The sequence below is a fragment of the Ammospiza nelsoni genome, chromosome 1 (assembly GCF_027579445.1).
Source record: "Ammospiza nelsoni isolate bAmmNel1 chromosome 1, bAmmNel1.pri, whole genome shotgun sequence".
In the NCBI taxonomy this organism is placed as follows: domain Eukaryota; kingdom Metazoa; phylum Chordata; class Aves; order Passeriformes; family Passerellidae; genus Ammospiza; species Ammospiza nelsoni.
In genome coordinates, this window is record NC_080633.1 from 12,353,677 (window position 1) to 12,372,149 (window position 18,473).

Here is an 18,473-nt window from a genome sequence, read left to right on the forward strand (position 1 = left end):
TCCTGACTCTCTCCCTGACTTGCTTTATTATTTCGTGCAAGTAAGCTGGCCCGATTTCGCAAATACTTTTACTTATGCAAAGTACCACAAACAACTGTATAGAGGGTAATACAGCTTTATTTGCCTAAATTACCAAAACTCGTGTGAGTACGCACGCTGCTATGATCAAGAGAATTACCCTGCCAGCGTGGGGTTACAATACAGGGAGTTTAAGAGCGCACTTAAGTAGTAGTACTTAGCACTAACCACTCCCCAGGCAAAAGCATCACGGCATAAGAGGAGGACGAAAAGAAAGGCAGGAAGATTGCGATTCCCACCCAGAGCAATTCCTCCCAGCTGCTTTGCCTCTGTTGCTCTCTGACTCTCTGACTCAAACTCTGTCTCAGTCGCCAATACTCACAGAATTCCTGTTCCTACCGGCGCCTGAACGCCCACTGCGGGCTATGGAGCCTCAGCAGGAGCACACACCTGAGGAGCATGAGAGGCCAGAGGAGCAGAGCTCGGGGCCTCAGGGTGTCCCTGCCCGCCCCCGGGCCACGGATCCTGCCAGACGCGGCCAGGAGCCGTCTGTCTGTCCGTCCCGCATTCCCAGCGGGAATGAGCCGCGCTCTCCGCACCCTGCCAGAGCCTTCCGAGCAGCAGCCGGGCAGGCCAGCGAGCCCGAGCCGCCCGAAGGCATCGGGCTGCGAGGAACCGACACGCTGGAAGCGGATTCCCCCCTCGAGCCTCCGGCAGAGCCGTGAGGGCGGCGGGAAGCCGCCGGAGAGCCTCCGCTGAAGGGGCTGCCCAGGGGAGCCGCAGGCGCGACGGAGACACGCGGCGTTCCTCAGCCGCTACTGCGGAGAGGATGAGCCAGCTCTAGCCAACACAACTCCCTCCCCCGCACTGCCGCCGTGCCAAGGCGCCAGCCATGTTCCCGCATCGCCCCCACCTCGGGCGCCGGGAAGGAGCGGGGGAAGGGGAAAGAGGGCGGGGAGGCGGCTCCGGGACTCCCGCCCCGCTGGGGCCGCCCCCGCCCACCTGCCCGCGCCCCCGCCCCGCCCGCCGCGCTCGCGGCGCCAGCTCGGCCGCTGATTGGCCGCGCCGCCCGCCCGTCAGCGCCGCTCCCGCAGGGCTGAGGGGGCGGGGCCGCGCCGCGCTGTCAGCGGCGCGCGGGGAGGGCGCGGCGGCGGGGCAGAGCGGGGGGCGGCGGGTGAGAGGAGCTTAAGAGCTGCTGCTCGGCTCGCTTTTTTTCCCGGGCTTTTGCACACAGTCTCGCCCCTTCCCTCAGGTTTTCTGCAGAGATTTACGTGCCGGTGACCACGCACCCACAGCGGGCTGCTCGGGCTCTTTTCCCGCAGAGGCCGAACGCTCGGTCCAGCGGAGCGGGGGCAGACCCCGGCGGCCAGGGGCTCCCTCAGCGACCGCGCTCCGCCTCGCCCGCCGGTGCCGCTCCCGCAGCGCCATGGATCACCAGCCCAAGTTCTTCGAGAACCTCTCGGGCGCCGGGAAGGCCATCGCGGTGCTGACCAGCGGCGGCGATGCCCAAGGTAACGGCTCGCACCGTTTACTCCGGAAGCACGGGGAGGACGAGGGGAAGGAGCCGCGGGGGAGCTGCGGGCACGGTGGGGAGTGGGGGCAGCAGGAGGAGAGGGCGAGGAGCCCCTGGAGGGCGGTGTGAGGGGCAGGAAGGAAGGGCCTCCCCGGCTGGCCGGGCGCCCATGCGGGAGGCCGGGGTAACAGCGTGGGCTGCTCCAGGGCTGGTGTCGGCAAGCCACGGTGCGGCACATGGAGGGAGTGGAGAGAGGGCTCTGGGAGCGGCTCACACGGGATTGCAGTGGTGCTCGGGTTCCTCTTTCCGTGCTGGCCTTCGACCCGGCTTTCCTACTAAGCGCATTTAAAAGATAAATCATTTTTGCACGGCTTGGGCTCTTAAGGTTCAAACATCCCTTCTTCCCTTCTCACCCCTTTTTCCCCGGTTCAAACATCCCTTCTTCCCTTCTCACCCCTTTTTCCCCTCTCCCTCCCTCTCCACGTTTCCTCTGCCCCAGGCTGGGCAAGGGAGAGGGTAGAAACGCTGCTGCAGTAACTTTTACTACCGAGCTGTCTGGTTCCCTGGGGAGATGGTGGGGTGAGGAGGGATGGCTGATGCGAGCGGGGGAAGAAGAGGTCGTGCTGCCCTGCACGGCGGGTGGGAGGCTTGGCTGCGCTGCTGGGGCTCTGCCAGCCCTCGCCTCATCTGCTTTTCACTTCGTTTTGGCACCAGCAACACGTTTATGTTCCTACCCGTGGTTTAGAACGCTCAGATGGTGGTTTACTTTCCCACCCTGTAGGAGTATGTTAGAAACGTGTCTCGCCTTCTTAAATCTCTTCAGTGTAGAGGAAGTCGTAGCTACTACAGGACAGGGCGAACAAAAGACCTGCAGACATTAAGAAGGATGGCAAAGAAAAGAGGCTCGATCACAATATACCTAGTCAAGAATCCATTTTTTTTTACACTTTAGTTTCTCCTTTCCTACCAGAATGGGTCCTTTCCAACTCAGCATATTCTGTGATTCTATGGTAATAGTTTAAAGTTTCAGTTAATTAAGATTTAAAACACGCAACGCTCCGTGCTGTTCGAGAGGACTCTTGCTCTGCTTATACGAGGAGAGTTGCTAAAAGCAATTATCATTGATTGAACACCTTCTCTTAATTTACAGTTGGTTTACTTTGTTTTTTTCGCCGGGACTGTCTCGAGAGTACTTTCGCTTAAAGAAGCAGCGGCACTCGTTCGCGTTTGTGAAGAGGATGGGGGGTGGGAGCCTCTCCTTTCGTTCTGCCTGGGCTCGGTGGGTTAGGGACCGATCTCTCCGCAGATTTTACACGGGGAGCTGCCGGGACGAGCCCGCAGCCTCCCCTCTCCCCTTCCCCGGGTTTCCCGGCGCGTCCATGCGGTGGTGGCTTGCATGGACCAGTGTCTCCCTCCCTGCTTCCCTCCCTCCTTCCCTCCGCCGGTGTGTACGTGATCCGCTGCGAGTCGCTGCAGATTCCGCCTCTTTGCGTCATCTGGGCTGGGAGAAGCATCCTCCCTCCCCCTGCCCGCAGGAATAACGGGGAGCCCCCGGGTTTACCTAGGATTAGCCGAAACTCTAATCGGGATGAAAGGGATTTGTTGCCATCGAGGAGGAAAATGTTGCAGTTCTGGATGGAAAAAACAAATCGATGCGGTTAAATGGCTTCTCTTACCCCTCGGTGGGGCTACACTTGTTCAAGTTTTAACCAGTTTGCCCTCAGTGACATCGGTTCCACTGCTATATGATTCTAGGAGGAACCGAGAATCTGAGCATCCCTGTGTTAATGGTCTGGTGGCCAAATCGCCATTTTCATTTAAAAGTGTGGCAGGGCACTGCCTGAAGCAGCAGTAGCGTGCTCAGCAAGAGGCTGAGCCCTGCAACTTGCTTCCGCGTGGCTGGAGATTATATAATGCAGCAGCAGATGCATCTCCTTTTATAAAGTACTAATCTTCGCTGGCCCCTGTGTGAATTAAGGCATTTGAAGGACTTGCAGAATCCACGGGTAACATCCAGACTTTACATCTGGCGGATTGCCACAGAAGCACGGAGAGTTCCAAAGTAACAGCCTATGAAAGTTACTGTCTAAGGACTGGGGTTGTCACAAAGACCAAAAAAAGTAAACTGGATGCCTTCCAAGCTGTTTCACTGGCAGCATTGTTGCCCTAACTTTGAAGAACAAGGAAATAACCTTCCCAGCATTTTAGAACTTGATCATTTTACCTGAATCACACAACACAGCGTGTGTGACCATAACCCTTTACTATCTTGGTAGCAGCAGAGATGTGTAAAATAAGCAGCCTCAAGTCAGTTTGAAGGTTAGGAGTTAACCAAGGGACAGAATGAGTCATGCCCTGTCAAGGTCATTTGCCCTTTGGAGGACAGAGTGTACATGTGTGAGAGAAGTGAAGTCCTGAAGTACACAGAGAAGGAAGTTGCTGTTACTGCTGTTTGAAAATAATCTGTTCCAGCAAAGTGTAGGTGAGGCAAAGCTGCTGACTCAGAAGTAGGCGAAAAAGTTTTAGGAATAAAGTTCCAGTCTTCTGTTTTGTTATAGATTTGTCAGACACTAAAAGTTTTCAAAATATATGTAATCCAAACTAAACTCACAAACAATTGGGTAGAAAAAAAAAACTGTTAAACACAAAATCTTTATATGTGCTAGTATTTAGATTGGGCTGTAAGTCTGAGCACAGACTAAAATACACGTAAAATTATTTTAAGGTGAAATTAATCCCTTTGTTGTTATTTGTACTTCTAATAACTTAAAAGTAGTTATGTAAATTTCACAAGGCTTTCTATGTAAGTTTTCAGTTAGTTCCCTGCATTGCTGCTACTTCCTTGAAAGTTTCATTTTTCTTTTTTGTTTTTCTACATGTAGAATTTTAAAGACTATAGAATATGTATGTGTCATACTGGACTTTTTTTCTTTGTGGAGTTAAAGAATTTATCAGTGATTGGTTTCACAGGAAAAAAAGATCTCTCTTTAGTATGCTTATAATATGTATAAATACTAAACTTGACAGTATCACTTCAGCTAACCAGTTGTTAAATTGTGAGCTAAAAATGGACTTTCCACTGTAATCACAAGTACCTTGAGAGGCAAAAGAAGTTCTGACAATCAATTCTCAATATTTATGGGTTGGTTCAGTTTCTGGAGCATTTCTAAATTGTACTGGTTGCAGCTCAGGAAGGTGGTTTAATAAATGGGGTTTAATAAGTCACACTTCTCACTTTGTTGGATTCTCTGGCCATTGTGCTTCAGGTCATGAAGTGCCCTGGCTGACTTTTCTGTGGGTTGGATTTTCTGTGGGTTGGATTTTCTGTGGGTTGGATTTTCTGTGGGTTGGATTTTCTGTGGGTTGGATTTTCGGTGGCTTGCCCGTGGCTGCGCAGGCAGCCCTGCCCACCGTAGGTGCGCGACGTTCGCGCGTCAATGGCTCTTGGCCTCCCGGGAGCCGTTCCGGACCGCGGTGGGTACAGGAAGCGTCGTGGGAAGCTGTGACAGAAGGTGATTGTGCACGCCTGGGGAAGGATGTGCTTGTGGCTCTGAGGCTGCTGCCCAGCCAACTGACTCAAGGTCGTTGTCTGAACAGGGCCATGTTGTTTTTCAGACAAACTCAAAGATTCAGTGCTGAGGAGGACAGCACAAGTAAGGGGTGTGATGCTCTGGAATATCATAGCCCATCCTGCTGAAATAAAGAGCTTTGTATCCCTACGTTCAAAGCGTTCCAGGCTTCCCAAAAACCAAACCCAAGCAAACCAAAGTTCCAAGTCTCTGTTAGTAGTGTAGATATACAAGTTTTGTCCTGGTGACATAGACTGGAAGAAGAAATCTTGGCACTGAACAGATGAAAAAGCTCAGCTCCTTCAGCAAATACTGGGTTTAAAAACAACTTAAAAAAAACCCTGAAGAAGCCTTTTGGATTCCAGAGCTTTGGGTAATACCACTGACCATGACTATGGAACCATGCTCTTGAAGCATTACAGGCTGAGGACGTATTTAATATAGTAGTGTAAATGCATTGATCTTGTCTGGGTGGCAAAATTTCTTTTTCCACCATAAGCTTCTCAACTAATACAGTAAAATAAATATATTTTTTTTAAAGTCACAAGCTAAAACAACCCATACTCTTCTTATGACATCCAAATTAGAGTTTATTTGTTAACACTTATGTGATTTGAACATAGTCACAAGGAATTTTTGAATTCTAGACCCCCTCAGAGGCACCTTTTCCAGCTAAGAATAGTGCATGCAAATAGACATGTATATAAAATGCATATATATGTGTCTATAGACAAGATAAGTACTATTTGTATGTAAAATTAAGGAATGCAGTTATTAATGGATGAGTGTAACTGTATCAATGCATTTAGTATTTTTGAGAAGCTGCTTCTGTAATTAGTGGATTTAATGGTTGAAACTGGTTTCTTAAGATTTTTATTTTAATTTTTAAGAAGGAGATGCATTTGCCACCTGCAATTGTATATATTTGTGCTGTAGAATGTTCTGATCTAATACAGTTGGTGTTCAGGAAAATTGTGTGATGTTTTCTTCATGTATCTAGAATAATTACTGTGATTCTATTCAGTAAAATCTGTAATGTAATTAAAAGTAAATCAAACAAATTCAAGTTGTGTTTTTATTGATTTGTTCAGTTCTTGTATTTGTCTCCTTCTCTTTTGATGATTATAGACTCTTACTGACATAACCATTTACATATTTGAATAAAATCTTCCTGTTTGGTAATGTTTAGACATTTTCCTTAGTGATTTTTGCTATATAGTCTTTTAAGTCTGAATCTTTATTCAGGGTAGCACTGAAACATATGTGCTGAGTCATTAAGCCTGCGTTAAAGCCAATGTTTATCTTTAAAATTGGTGATACTTTATTATTTCTTGATGCTTGTCCAAGATGCATCGTTTTGCTTTTGAATGGTTTATGTTACAGTTATTTATTTAAAGGCATGTCTAGCTGACTAAAGCAAGGCAAACTTGGCTTAAGCACAAAGTCATGTAGAACCTCCTCTCTTGTAATGGTGCAAATGCACGTGGACCAGGACGTAGGCACAAGAGAGGGGTACTCTTTAGGAGGCAGAGAGAGCCCCTGAAATAATGTAAAGATTTCTGCAGTACTGTTTGTAACCCTGTTATGAAAACCAAATGCTCCTTTTAAGGACAATTGAATAAACAAGATCAAGGACAATAAATTATCAACTTTTAAATTAATTCAAATGTTATGTAAAGCCCTGAAAGTAGCTGCATTTCACTTAATCTTTGCTGAGTCCAAAAGAGCAAAATAAATATTTTCCTTTTTCCAAGGCTTTAGTGCAAAAGCCAGTAGTAATTCAGAAACATTTAAAATAATACTTATATTATTAAAAACAATACTGGTTTTACTTGTGGCTTTCTTTTGAAGCTGCTATTCTAATCCTATATGTTTATCAAACTGCGTTTATTATTCAGGACTAAATCCACAGTTAACCTGCTAAATCTCTTATAAAGTAATAAGCATGAGTAATAACATTTCATGGTTATTGCAGTAATTCACAAATACTTTTGTAAGATTCCACAAATAATGAAATTTATTAAACAGTTCTACGGAGGTTTCATGATTTTTTTTCTTGAATTACTGCAGTTAAGACAGCCAAACTGTAGAAATCTAAAGCTGCAATGTGTTAACTGTGTTTTGTAGGTATTGAATTTTAATATCCTGTAGTCCTCAGCCCTTCTGAAATGTAAGCCAGGAGCTTGCCACCAGACAACCAAGTCCTTTTTCTCTATAAGGAGATAACATATACAACATGAAATAACAATAAAATGTAGTTACCTAAACTTCTAAAACTGCAGTGGTAGTACTGGGAAGATGCTGTCTGTGTTCTGTGGGATTACACTTTTTTTTCCCCTAGTATTTTGCCTTTTTACAGAGCAGGCAAATTGTGAATTTTCCTATTTTTCATGCAAGAAACATGGAAACTGAAAGGTATTCACTAAGAAATTATGTGGCTGTATTAAGGATTTATATACAAACTTTCCACAGCAAACTAAACAACAACAACCCCCCTCCAAAAAAAAACCCCAAAAGCCAAAACACAACTGCCAAAAAACCTCAGTACCAAGCAGCAACAACAAAAAAGCCTCCCACACAAAATGTGCTTTAATAGAAGCAAGCTGTGGGCTTTGGTGAAAGGAGTACCTTGTGCTGAGTGCTCCTGTTTGTGGAAAATGGCAGTGCTGGGATGAGCTGTCAGTTTGTTAAAATTAAAGGTCTTTGTGTCTCAGGGGTGTTAATTTTGTTATGAAAACTGTTTCACTGAGGAGATAACTTTGCTCTGTTTGATCTGAGATTTATCATGCTAACTTTCCTTTCATTACAGACTGTCAGATGAGAGTCTCTGTTTTTCTTTGGCATCATCCACTTCTTTGTCTAAAGCTGTGCTTTTAGCTGGCTTGGCATTTGAAAGCTTTTTCCAGCTATGCCACAAGGCCAACTCTGGCTGAAAGAATTCTTGCTACAATTTCCTAAAACAGGACTTACGTGAAAACATTGTTACTTCTGATTTTTATCTGAAGTGTAAGTGACATCTACATAAACAGCAAAACCAACTTTTTGGTTGTGGCAAACTTAATTTTTTTGTTTTGCTTTGAGCAACTTCAGGGACTTTCTGGTGTGCTCATAAGTTATGAATCTTTGAGAAAAACTCAGCCGGATTCTTTAGACAGGTTGACTTTTACAGCTCAATATTTTTTGCAGTAAAGGTAGATACTGTGTAAGATTAAATCTTTGGGACTTGCTGTGTTGTTTATATATTCTAGTTACAAGCTTTTTATATCTGCAGAGAGGAGAACACTTAGCACCTGTGTTGAGCAGCAGAGCTTACCTGCTACTTGGCTGTTTTGATATTAAATGCAGGAGTGTTGGAGAATTGGTGCCTGGCACTTCGGGTTGTCATCCTTCTTGCATCCATTTGTCACTAATGTGCCAAGACGCACAGTATAGCCTAACTATTTCTCTCTTTGTGCTTTGTGTGAGCTCTCATGTCTGTTTTGGTGGTATGGAAGCAATTAGTTGATTAGTTCTGGAAAGTTCCTGAATAATGGGTAAGGTAAGGCAGTATCTGAAGGAATGAATTATAAGAGAAATTCATTTGGCTGTGTAGAGGGACCAGTGGAATTCCACTGCTGCTCAGGAGGTTAAGTGTTTGACCATGGGACTTAAATGGAAAATTTTCCATAATTATTGTTTGTCAGATGTCTTGTGAGCAGGGAATTCCAATCAGAGCTTGCATTTTTGGGACCAAAGTGGTGTTCAGACACTTTCCTGTCAAATGAGTCAATATGGTATTATTTATGTTAATTACATTTGTCTTTTTAGATGAGTGTCTGTCCAGGTCAACTTTGGCTCTGCTCCCCCCAAAATACTGTATATACACCTGTGTTATTTTGGAAATCCCAGAAAATCTGTTCAAATATAATTTCTTATCTGAAGAAGCTAAATTTTAGCTTGCTGAATGTTTTGCATTTCAGACTGGAAACTAACCAATATTGCAAAATTAATTTACTTGGTTGTTCAGTAGCTGTAACTTCTACAATGCTATTTTGCAGTCAGCAGCAATTTAATCTCTGATTAACACACACACTGGCATTCACATAATTATTGTAACAAAGAATAATTCTGAGCCCTTCATACTCATGGGCTGCTTGCACTGTCATTAAGCAAATTTCTGTTTTAATGGATGCTGGTCATTGTCTTTCTTTAGGAATGAATTAGTGTTCCCTTTCTTTTCAAGACACAACACTTTTGCTCTGCAGAAAGTGCTGGATGACTTTAACAATGTGATTTTGCTTTTTCTTCCCAGGTATGAATGCTGCTGTGCGGGCAGTAGTGCGCATGGGAATCTATGTAAATGCCAAAGTCTATTTTATTTATGAGGTTAGTTTTGTTTCATTCATTCTGTATTTTGTCTTCTCACTAAACTTGAGTTTTTGTAAAAACACCATGGAGACTAAATAGTATAAATTAAAAATGTTGTAGGTGCCATTCCTTTTCACTGTGTGTTTTATTTAGTACTTTTGATTTTTATGGAAATTTACATCTCACAAGGTATATTCTTAAACTATGTAATTAAAAGTAATTTCTTAAACATATGGAATTCTTTGTGTGCTACCAAAGACTTGAAAGCATTGTCACCCTGCAGTGAGCTACATATCTGTGCACTGGTTGGATGTTTGGCCTCACTTATTGTACTCCATAAATATTTTCCTAAACCTGTTTAAACCACTAATTCTTAATCCTTTGACTCCATTTTCCTAGAGTATGCTAAGGATGTATCCTCACCCTCACTTCACAGCTTAGTTTTGATCAAGGGTGCTGTGGCACTGGTGCCATCTTGCCTGATGTATAGGTTGCAACTGAAGAAACTCAACCAACAAACACAAAAAAGCCACATCAAAAACTTGACCCTCCTTGGTCTGTCCTGACATCAGAATTTTGTGGTTGAAATTTGTAACTGTATGTGCAGAAATATTGTAAATTTCTGTAGCAATCATGCAATAAGAAAAAAAGATGGGGCAAGTTTAATGTCAGTACCAAGGTGATGCTCCACTTATTTGTATTCCTGGTATAGACTTTTGCAGTTAGACTTCCTTGTAAAGGACACTTTCAGTTTTTATACAATTTTTGTAGATTAAGCAATACAGTAAATAGATACAATAGATAAGTACAATAAATACAATGCAGTAAATAGATTCTGTTCCCACTGGAATTCCTGTACAGCTCATTAGTAGTCTGAGGTTATTACAAATCATAAGAAAAAATTTCTAAAGTCTAACTTTAATATAAAAATATAAAGTACTAGAATTCATAGAAGCACTTAGAAAATGCTTTCATTTTAGTTTTGTGCATAGTAAATACAGAATTTGTCTTTAAAAAGTAGCTGTTTATCCATTTTTTCCCTGTCTGCTTATTCCTATAGCTCATTTACTAATGAGATGCAAAGTATATTGAAATGCAAATAAGCAGAGGACTGTGCTCCAAAATTCTTTCCTACTACTGTGCTAGGGCAAGTTGCTCTGAATACTTAGTGTGTGCTAATTACATGGCCAATCTCTGGAATTCCTTCAGTGTTCAGCTGTTGTGCAGGCTCACTGAAATGGGTCAGATACTTCTCTGGAGGGTAGTAAGGAGGGTGTTTTGGGCATCTTTAAGGCCAGGACTTGGATTTGAATTTATTTTTTGATCAAGTTAAAGAATTGCCGTATTTTTTCACCTTTTAAACATATTTGGTATCACAGAGTGATAAATTTCAAGAGAACTTTAAATACTTGTTTTTTCTGAACTGGGCCTATCAAAATAGTGCTATTTAATTTAGGATGCTCCTATGTTTGGTAGAATTCACCAGTGTGAAGTCACAGATAATTCAGAATGAAAAGTGATTGTAAAAGAAGTAGTCAATGTTGGGAATTTTCAGTTTCCCATATGTATTGTCCTTCTGTCTTCAACGTAACAGCAGGGTCTCAGGAAATGCACATTTCATTGCAAGTATGGGCTCTGAAAAAGATCTTGCTTCTGGATTAGTCCATTCAGTTCTGTATTTTGTAAAGTACTGAACACTAAGCTTTGTTCTTCTCTGACTGGTGATAATTGAAATATGAAGTCACTTTTCCTTCACAATGCCTACAAGTACTTCAGAGAAACAGAGTTGCAAGCACTGAAATGAAACAGCTGTTTAATTTTACCCCTTTGAAATGGGAAACAAATAAAGGTGACAAGTGTAATAGAAGGTAAAAGTCTTCTTCTGATACTTGTCACTAATGTTCCCTGTTCTAAGCCTTTGTGTGATGGATAGAGGGGTTGTATTTTTGGGTATAGTTTGAGTTATTTAATGCTTTTAATAAAGTATTCCCTCTGAGTTACAGTTTATTGAATGTGACTTGAGTGTGTAAGCAAAGAGGATAGTGTATCTTAAGCCAACGTTTTGAGCATTTTAACACTTAGATCAGGATAAAATGATATTTGTATTGAAGCTGCTCTGAAATAATGAAGGAAAAACTTGAAGTGACCATATCCAAAAGAAGAAAAAAAGTATTCTTATTTGAATCCAAAAACAGAGTTAAAGGTCTCAGCCTTTTCAAGCTTACTTTGCTGTAGTCATCATATGCTTTATTTCTCCTGTAGCTCTGTCTGTCAAATGAACTTTTTTTGCACTGCAAAACCATCTGTCTTCTACAGCTGTGGGCAGCACTAGTTCCATATTCTAAGTAAAAAAGTAATTCTGTTTTCCTAACTCCATTTTTCTTCATCTTGTGATGAGGAATTACCAAGATAAATGAATTAAAATTGGTAGTGAATAAGATCTGAGTAATTTTCTAGCCTTTTTAAATTGGTTTCATGAAAGCCCAGATAAAGAAACAGTTCCATACTGGACTTCATGGCCTATTTGGACTTCAAGTCCCAAAAGGAAAAAAAGAGTAAACTCGTGTGAAAGTGAAAACTAGAAGATAATTTATATAAAAGCTATTATTTGTTCTATGCCTTTTTAATAGTTTGTATAAAACCTGTGAATTTTTAGCTATAAAATTTTAAAATCCCTTGTATTTCTTAATTCACTGAAGTTAGCACATTTCAAATTTTTGCCATTAATTGCAAATCTATACAGTTCTGCTAGCTTCACAGTTTTGTATTTCTTAATATTTTATTTTAGTCTGTAGTTATCCTTCTTGACTATCATCTTATTATTCCTCAAATCTACTCCAGTCTGAATTAAAATTATAATACCCACAGATTAATTTCACTCATGGTATGGGAATTTAGGAGCTGGAAGTATGTGTAGAGTATCAGGCTCTTCTAGGGAGCTAGTTTAATTTTTTTTTTCACTAATCAGAAACTATTAAAGTCAGGTTAATTTTTATTTTGTCTTGTTTTTCCTTTTTAATTGAGAATGGGAAGAAAAAATGATGCCTCTCATTTATGGCAGCTCAGTTTTAGAAACTTGAGGTCTTAAATATTTATACAAATAACCTGCCCTTTTTCCAGGGTTGAAGCACATAGTTCCCAGCAGATGTGGGCTCTTGCTACTAAGCTATGGAGCTTTTAGATTCTGCATCTTGGTTAAGAGTCTTTTTCTGCAGAGGCCAGCATTGGGAGTGCAATGGTATGGCAGTCATGGATTCCTGTGAGGCAAACTTAATGTCTTTTCTTGGGGGTTTGTGCCCTCAGTGGCAATATTATTTTATGTTGTTGAGCAATGGCTAAGAATCCTCAGTGAGTAAATTCACATAACTCTTAAAGCCCCAAATGTCTCACATGTAACACATCAGAAGATGATTGTTCTTTTTCAAAAGCTTTTGTCTTCAGAATTCAGGCTGGAAGCCATGTTTGCTCCTGCCACACTCTCCTGGAGTTGCAGTGTGTGAATGTACCCTGTGAGCATTGAACCCACAAGGACTCCTTCTTCTTCTTCTTCTTTGAATATTTAGGTTTGAAGGATTAAACATAAAATGGAGCTGATATTCACACACACACTTTTTGACAGTTCACTTTTTCCATTCTTGCTACACAGTTTTTGTCTCAGTACACAAGCCACCTGTATTTTTAGGATCTAAGTAAGAATTTACTTTTTTACTATAAATTGACAGTAATTTATCATATTAAGATCTGTAGTCACATCTGCCAGTGATTTTTGGTAACCATACAATTGGAGCAGTGGTAAACCTTCAAACATACATTGTCCAGTCCTCATCAGTGTTTATCTAACTAAAACAATAAATGGAAATCATCATCATTTATACTCAATTGTATTTAGTAATTTATGTTTTTTCCCCAATAGCTGTTTTAGAAAGCCGTTCTAATTCTATAGCTTGTATCTTTTAATGGTGTGGAAAACAATGTGACAGTTCTATCTGCCTTACTCAGAGGTGGCATACACATACTTGGCAGACAACTGAATTAGGAAAAGTTCTTACAACAGTTAAAACAGATCATGATTCCAAAGGTTCCCTACCCTTACCTTGTAGTGGGAGGAATTGTTAATATATCCCCAGTTCTCACTTGTCTGCACAGATATGAACTCCTGACTGAAATGCACAAATTCCTTCTATTTTAAAGAAACATGGTGCAGGAATGGCTCATAGCTCATTGTTAGCCTAGCTATGAGGTGTTTCATGTCTTACAGACAACTTAATCTACTATTTTATCTCTTTACTTTGTTCTGTGTTTTAGATTTGTTAATCTGAAAATTGGGAATTTTATTCCATCAGTCTTATTTCTGTATAGATTTCTTATATGTAATACTTGTTTGGATGCACTTTTGTTTTTCCTCTCAAGTTAAAATGGAAGGTGAATGACTTGAGCACACATGTTCTGTACATGTTGTTGTCAGCTCTCAGTGCAGCTTACTGTAGTCAGTGTTACAAACTGAATTAAGACGCAACATTACACTATTTACTGCCAGTGGATCTCTTGAGTTATTGTAGCTGTCAATGGAAATACTTAGAAAGTTTTCACTCCAGTACTGAAGGATACAAGTAACATCCAATTCTATGTTTAAAAAAAATCAAACAAGCAAAGCAGGTGCTGAATGAACTTAGTAATTTATTAGCCATCATCAAGCTTAGTTGTTTCTACTGCAATGTTTCTTTCTGAGGATCTTTCCACTTTATCTGAGGGAGAATTTTTTTAAAGTTGCTATGTAGATTAAGCATTATTCATTTTCCACTTTACTCTAATTTTAATAAATTTTGTAAATAATGGCTTAGCTCTTCAAGTCAGTGTGTGTGTACATAAACATAGAAATAGCGTGTCCTGTATGTAGGGGCCCACAAGGGAGCTGGGAATATAATTCACCAGGAACTGTAATGATGGGACAAGGAGTAATGGGGGCAAAGTGAAAGAGTGGAAATGCAGGTTAGCTGTATGGAGGGAATTCTTTACTGTGAGAGTGCTGAGTCACTGGGCAGGTTTCCCAGAGCAGATGTGGATGCCCCAAGCCTGGCAGTGCTCCAGGCCAGGTGGGATGGGCATTGAGCAGCCTGCTCTTGTGGGAGATGTCCCTGCTGGTGGCTGGGAACTGGGACTTGATGATCTTTTAAGGTTCTGTTCAGCCCACACCATTCTGTGTGTATACATTAGATACACCTCATACACATGAGAATGTACAAGATATTGAAAAGGTCTGTTGGATGGCAGAAATTGGAGATATAAGTCGTTTTCCATCTTGATGCTTTTTGCTATTGCTTGATCATATTGTCTCTAAATTATTCAGTCAAGTCTCACTGAGCAGAAACTTTCACGCTTTCCCCCTGGAATCTGTGCTGGAATCCTGAAGTGCCTAATTGAGTAACTGGTGCTTTTGCTGTGTCCAGGTTATCTTTACATTCTAATTTTCTCGAGCTGGTGAGGACTCAAAGTTTGATATAAAAAATAATATATATTATATGAATACTAAGCCACTGTAGGCTTAGTATGTTTCCAAGTTACTGCTTATTGAGTAAATTCTGCATATACCCTGAATTGTGCCAAATTAAATTTTTCCAGTTTATGATGTCACTTTTGCTGTTTTCTGAACTTCTTCTTTTTCTAGTTCCTGACTTTTTAAAAAAAAAGAAACTGCACAGAGAAAAACTGTTAACTGATTGTTCCTTAGTATGGGGAATATGTACACATAATCTAAAAATTGAGACATAAACATTGCCATGGTTATTTTTCTTTAGTAGTTCTTGGTTTATTTTCTTTAACATATTTTCCCTATGGATTTAAATAAATGTCAAAAAGTTGAATGGTAATTCCAGTTTTATTCTGGTGTCTGTCAGTTAGGGTTTTCTAAACTTAGGACTTGGCTGCTTTTTCTCTTTTTCTCTTTTTCTCTTTTCCTCTTTTTCATCTCTTTATCTCTTTATCTCTTTTTCTCTTTTTCTCTCTCTTTTTCTCTCTCTTTTTCTCTCTTTCTCTTTTTGTCTTTTTTCTTTTTCTTTTCTTTGTTTTATTTTTTTAATCAATGTTCACAATATCACCTAATGGAAAATAATCTGTAATTGCCATCCTGCTAGTATTTTTGTAGAGAAGAAATAAAGCAAAGCCAGACAAAACTCTTCAGCTGCTTGCTGGATAGTTTTCCTTGTTCCAGATAAGTGAAGTTCTTCTTATATTACAGCATACAGTGGTTTCAGAAGACCATTTAAGTTAAGGTATTAGGAATTTCTTAAATGCATCACTAAAAATTGTATTTCTTTCCTATTAAATGTCTTTTATTTATTGTGTGACTGCCTCAAAAAAATGAAAAAAGGTTGTGTCATCTGATTTCTTGTTCTTTTATGAAAAAATTTGGATTATTGCTCTTTATCATGTTTTGGTAATTACCAGCACTGTGGGGAAAAATGTACAATGTGTTACAATGATTTCCTAAGTTCATGGCCCCAGGCTGAGATTATGCTTCTAAGGAAAATGTTTTATAATGCATTTCAAAGTTCTTTGTAAATTTTTGAAAATATATTTGAATATTTATTCTTAGAGAAGAAGCACATTACCATTCTAGTTTTATAGCTGTGTAATCTCTGTAAAGTGTTACCTTATCTTGATGATGTTTTTGTAACTGATCCTTTAGGAAGAGGGTTTGTTTTGCTTTTTCCCCCATAAAAGAAGCACTGATACCTTCTTGAATAGTTTCATTTAAATTGAGTATTTTTTAATTCAATGTTTTTAATTAAAGTTTTATTAAAGTGCACAAAGTGAGTATTACTGTAGTGGAAATTTGATGTAGTTTTTAAAATCAGACTTATGAAATACTTTCCCTTTTGCAGGGTTACCAGGGAATGGTTGATGGAGGTGATAATATTGTAGAAGTTTCATGGGAAAGTGTTTCGAGTATCCTGCAAGTGGTAAGTGCTGTGGGGTGAGAGTGGGACCCAAAACCTCTTTATTCAAACAGAAGTGCCAAAATTGCAGATCCAGGCACCTGCTGGAGTTGTGTATTTGCACTGGGTGTGATGAGTGGCCAGCACGTGCCTCTTCCAGCAGAGCCTGGTTTCTGCACTGACACTTGCTGGAGATCTTGGTGTGGTCTTGAATTTGGAGCCCAGAAATTATCTTGAAAACCTTTGTTCTAGATTTGCAATGTCACCTGTCATTAGCCTCCTAAAGCCATACAGGCAAGTCTATATTTAGTAGAAAAGACATTATAGGGCTAAAACATGAAACAGCTGTTTTGCAAGGCAATTAATTTCTTACGAAACCCTGTTGTCTTTCTGTGTAAGTGGATTTAGAATTATAGTAAGGGATGTAATTACAGTGCAGTTCTGCAGAGCTCACATACTGCCAGTGCCTTGGTACATTTTTGTTCCAACATTCTGCACTGTGGCCATTTGGATCTCCCCAGCTTTTGCTCAGCATGGTAATGTTGTTGCCTCTTCCAGAGCAGGTGCTATGTTTGGGGAAGAAGCCTTACTGCTTGCCAAGCTTTCTGAAAACTACCTCCAGGTGAAGCATGGGTTTCTTTGGAGTTTTTTGTAAAGTTAATGAACACAAAACAGTTAGCAGAGACAATTTTTTGTTTTTTTAAACCAATGCCCTGGAGTACTGTGAGGTATTTTGTCCCCTGTGTTTAGTTGTTTTTCTTTTCTTCTTTTTTTCTCCCATGTCTATCTTGCAGAATTTTTAAGTAGAATCATGGAATATATCAAGTTGACAGGGACCCATAAGGACCTAAAACTAAACAATATGACTAAGAGCATCATCCAGATTAATCTTATGATGACAGGAAAATTGAGTTTTCTTGGCCAAGCCACACAAGAGCATAGGCAGGAGCAGGATGTAGGCTCCTGTACATGTGTAGGGTAAAAGAAAAACATCTTTCTGAGCTTTATTGCTGGTAATGCAACAGACCAACATTGAACCTCAGCATGTATCTTACAGAATAGAATGTGTTGTTTTGATGAGAAAGATTTTACAGCCCATTGTGTATTTGTTTATTCAGAACAAGTAACACTTTGTTTCAAGTACAGTTTTTTTTCCTCTTGCAGCTGTTTTCTTCTAAGTATGAAAATACCTAGTTTTAGAGACATTTTTTAGTTCTGATTTTTTTTTCAGCATGTCCATGGGTGCACATATACCTTTTTTTCTGGAGACAGCTGAATTCTGTTCCACTTTCTTTTCTTTCCACTAGCAGCTATGCAACACAGATGGCAAACTGGCCTGAGAGCTTAAACATCTATTGATAGGGTGAATTGTGTCAGTGCAGCCACTCCAGATTTGAAGTTCAAATGTAGATGGATGTGACAGATTTACTACTAGTTAAAGTGAAGGGAATGTTTATGCAAAAGGGATGTAATTATCTCCAGATTTGCTTGCAGGACAAAAAAATACTACTTTTTACTGTGAGAATAAATAAGGCAAAAATTAAACTTCTTGAGTGACTGAACAACATAAACACAGAAGGTGTGTAAATGATGTGTGTGTCCAGCAAAACACCCAGCAGTTTTCAGTGACAGCAGTTCAGTTATTTTTAAAAATACCACCATTTCCAAAAGAAGCTTTTAAATTCATATTAATAAATGCGACAGATAATCAGTAAAAAAGAAAATGTAGCATTAGTCTGGTCTATAAGGAATTAAAGGCATTTATTTCCATAATTCTGTGGAACGACAGTGGGTGCTAATTTTGAATTTCAGGGATACATTTTTTTCTCTTATTGTCTATGTATCTTGTGATATTTGGGAAAAAAATACCACACTGAGGCAAATTAATGTAAATTCTTAACTAGTTAATATATCACTTTTAAATTTAAGTAGCAACCTATTTATTTAAATACTGCTAAAATTAATCCCATGTAATTTAACATTTTCCTTCCAGAGTAGCTCTTTATCAGTCATTTTTGAGTGTTTTTTTTTTTTTTTTGTTTTTGTGTGTGTGTATATCTGTGTGTGTATGTATCTGTCCTTGAACATAAA

General features: G+C 40.3%; 1 protein-coding gene across 3 annotated transcripts in view; it reads left to right on the forward strand.

The window, feature by feature from the left end:
* The first annotated feature begins 1,182 nt into the window (after positions 1-1,182).
* PFKP (phosphofructokinase, platelet) overlaps positions 1,183-18,473 on the forward strand; it is a 43,205-nt gene continuing 25,914 nt past the window's right edge. For all 3 annotated transcript variants that reach the window (XM_059487773.1, XM_059487753.1, XM_059487763.1), the window contains exons 1-3: positions 1,183-1,529; positions 9,392-9,465; positions 16,329-16,406. In XM_059487773.1, the coding sequence (XP_059343756.1) occupies positions 1,445-1,529; positions 9,392-9,465; positions 16,329-16,406 (237 nt within the window). In that variant the 5' untranslated portion in view covers positions 1,183-1,444. The remainder of the gene's footprint in view (positions 1,530-9,391; positions 9,466-16,328; positions 16,407-18,473) is intronic.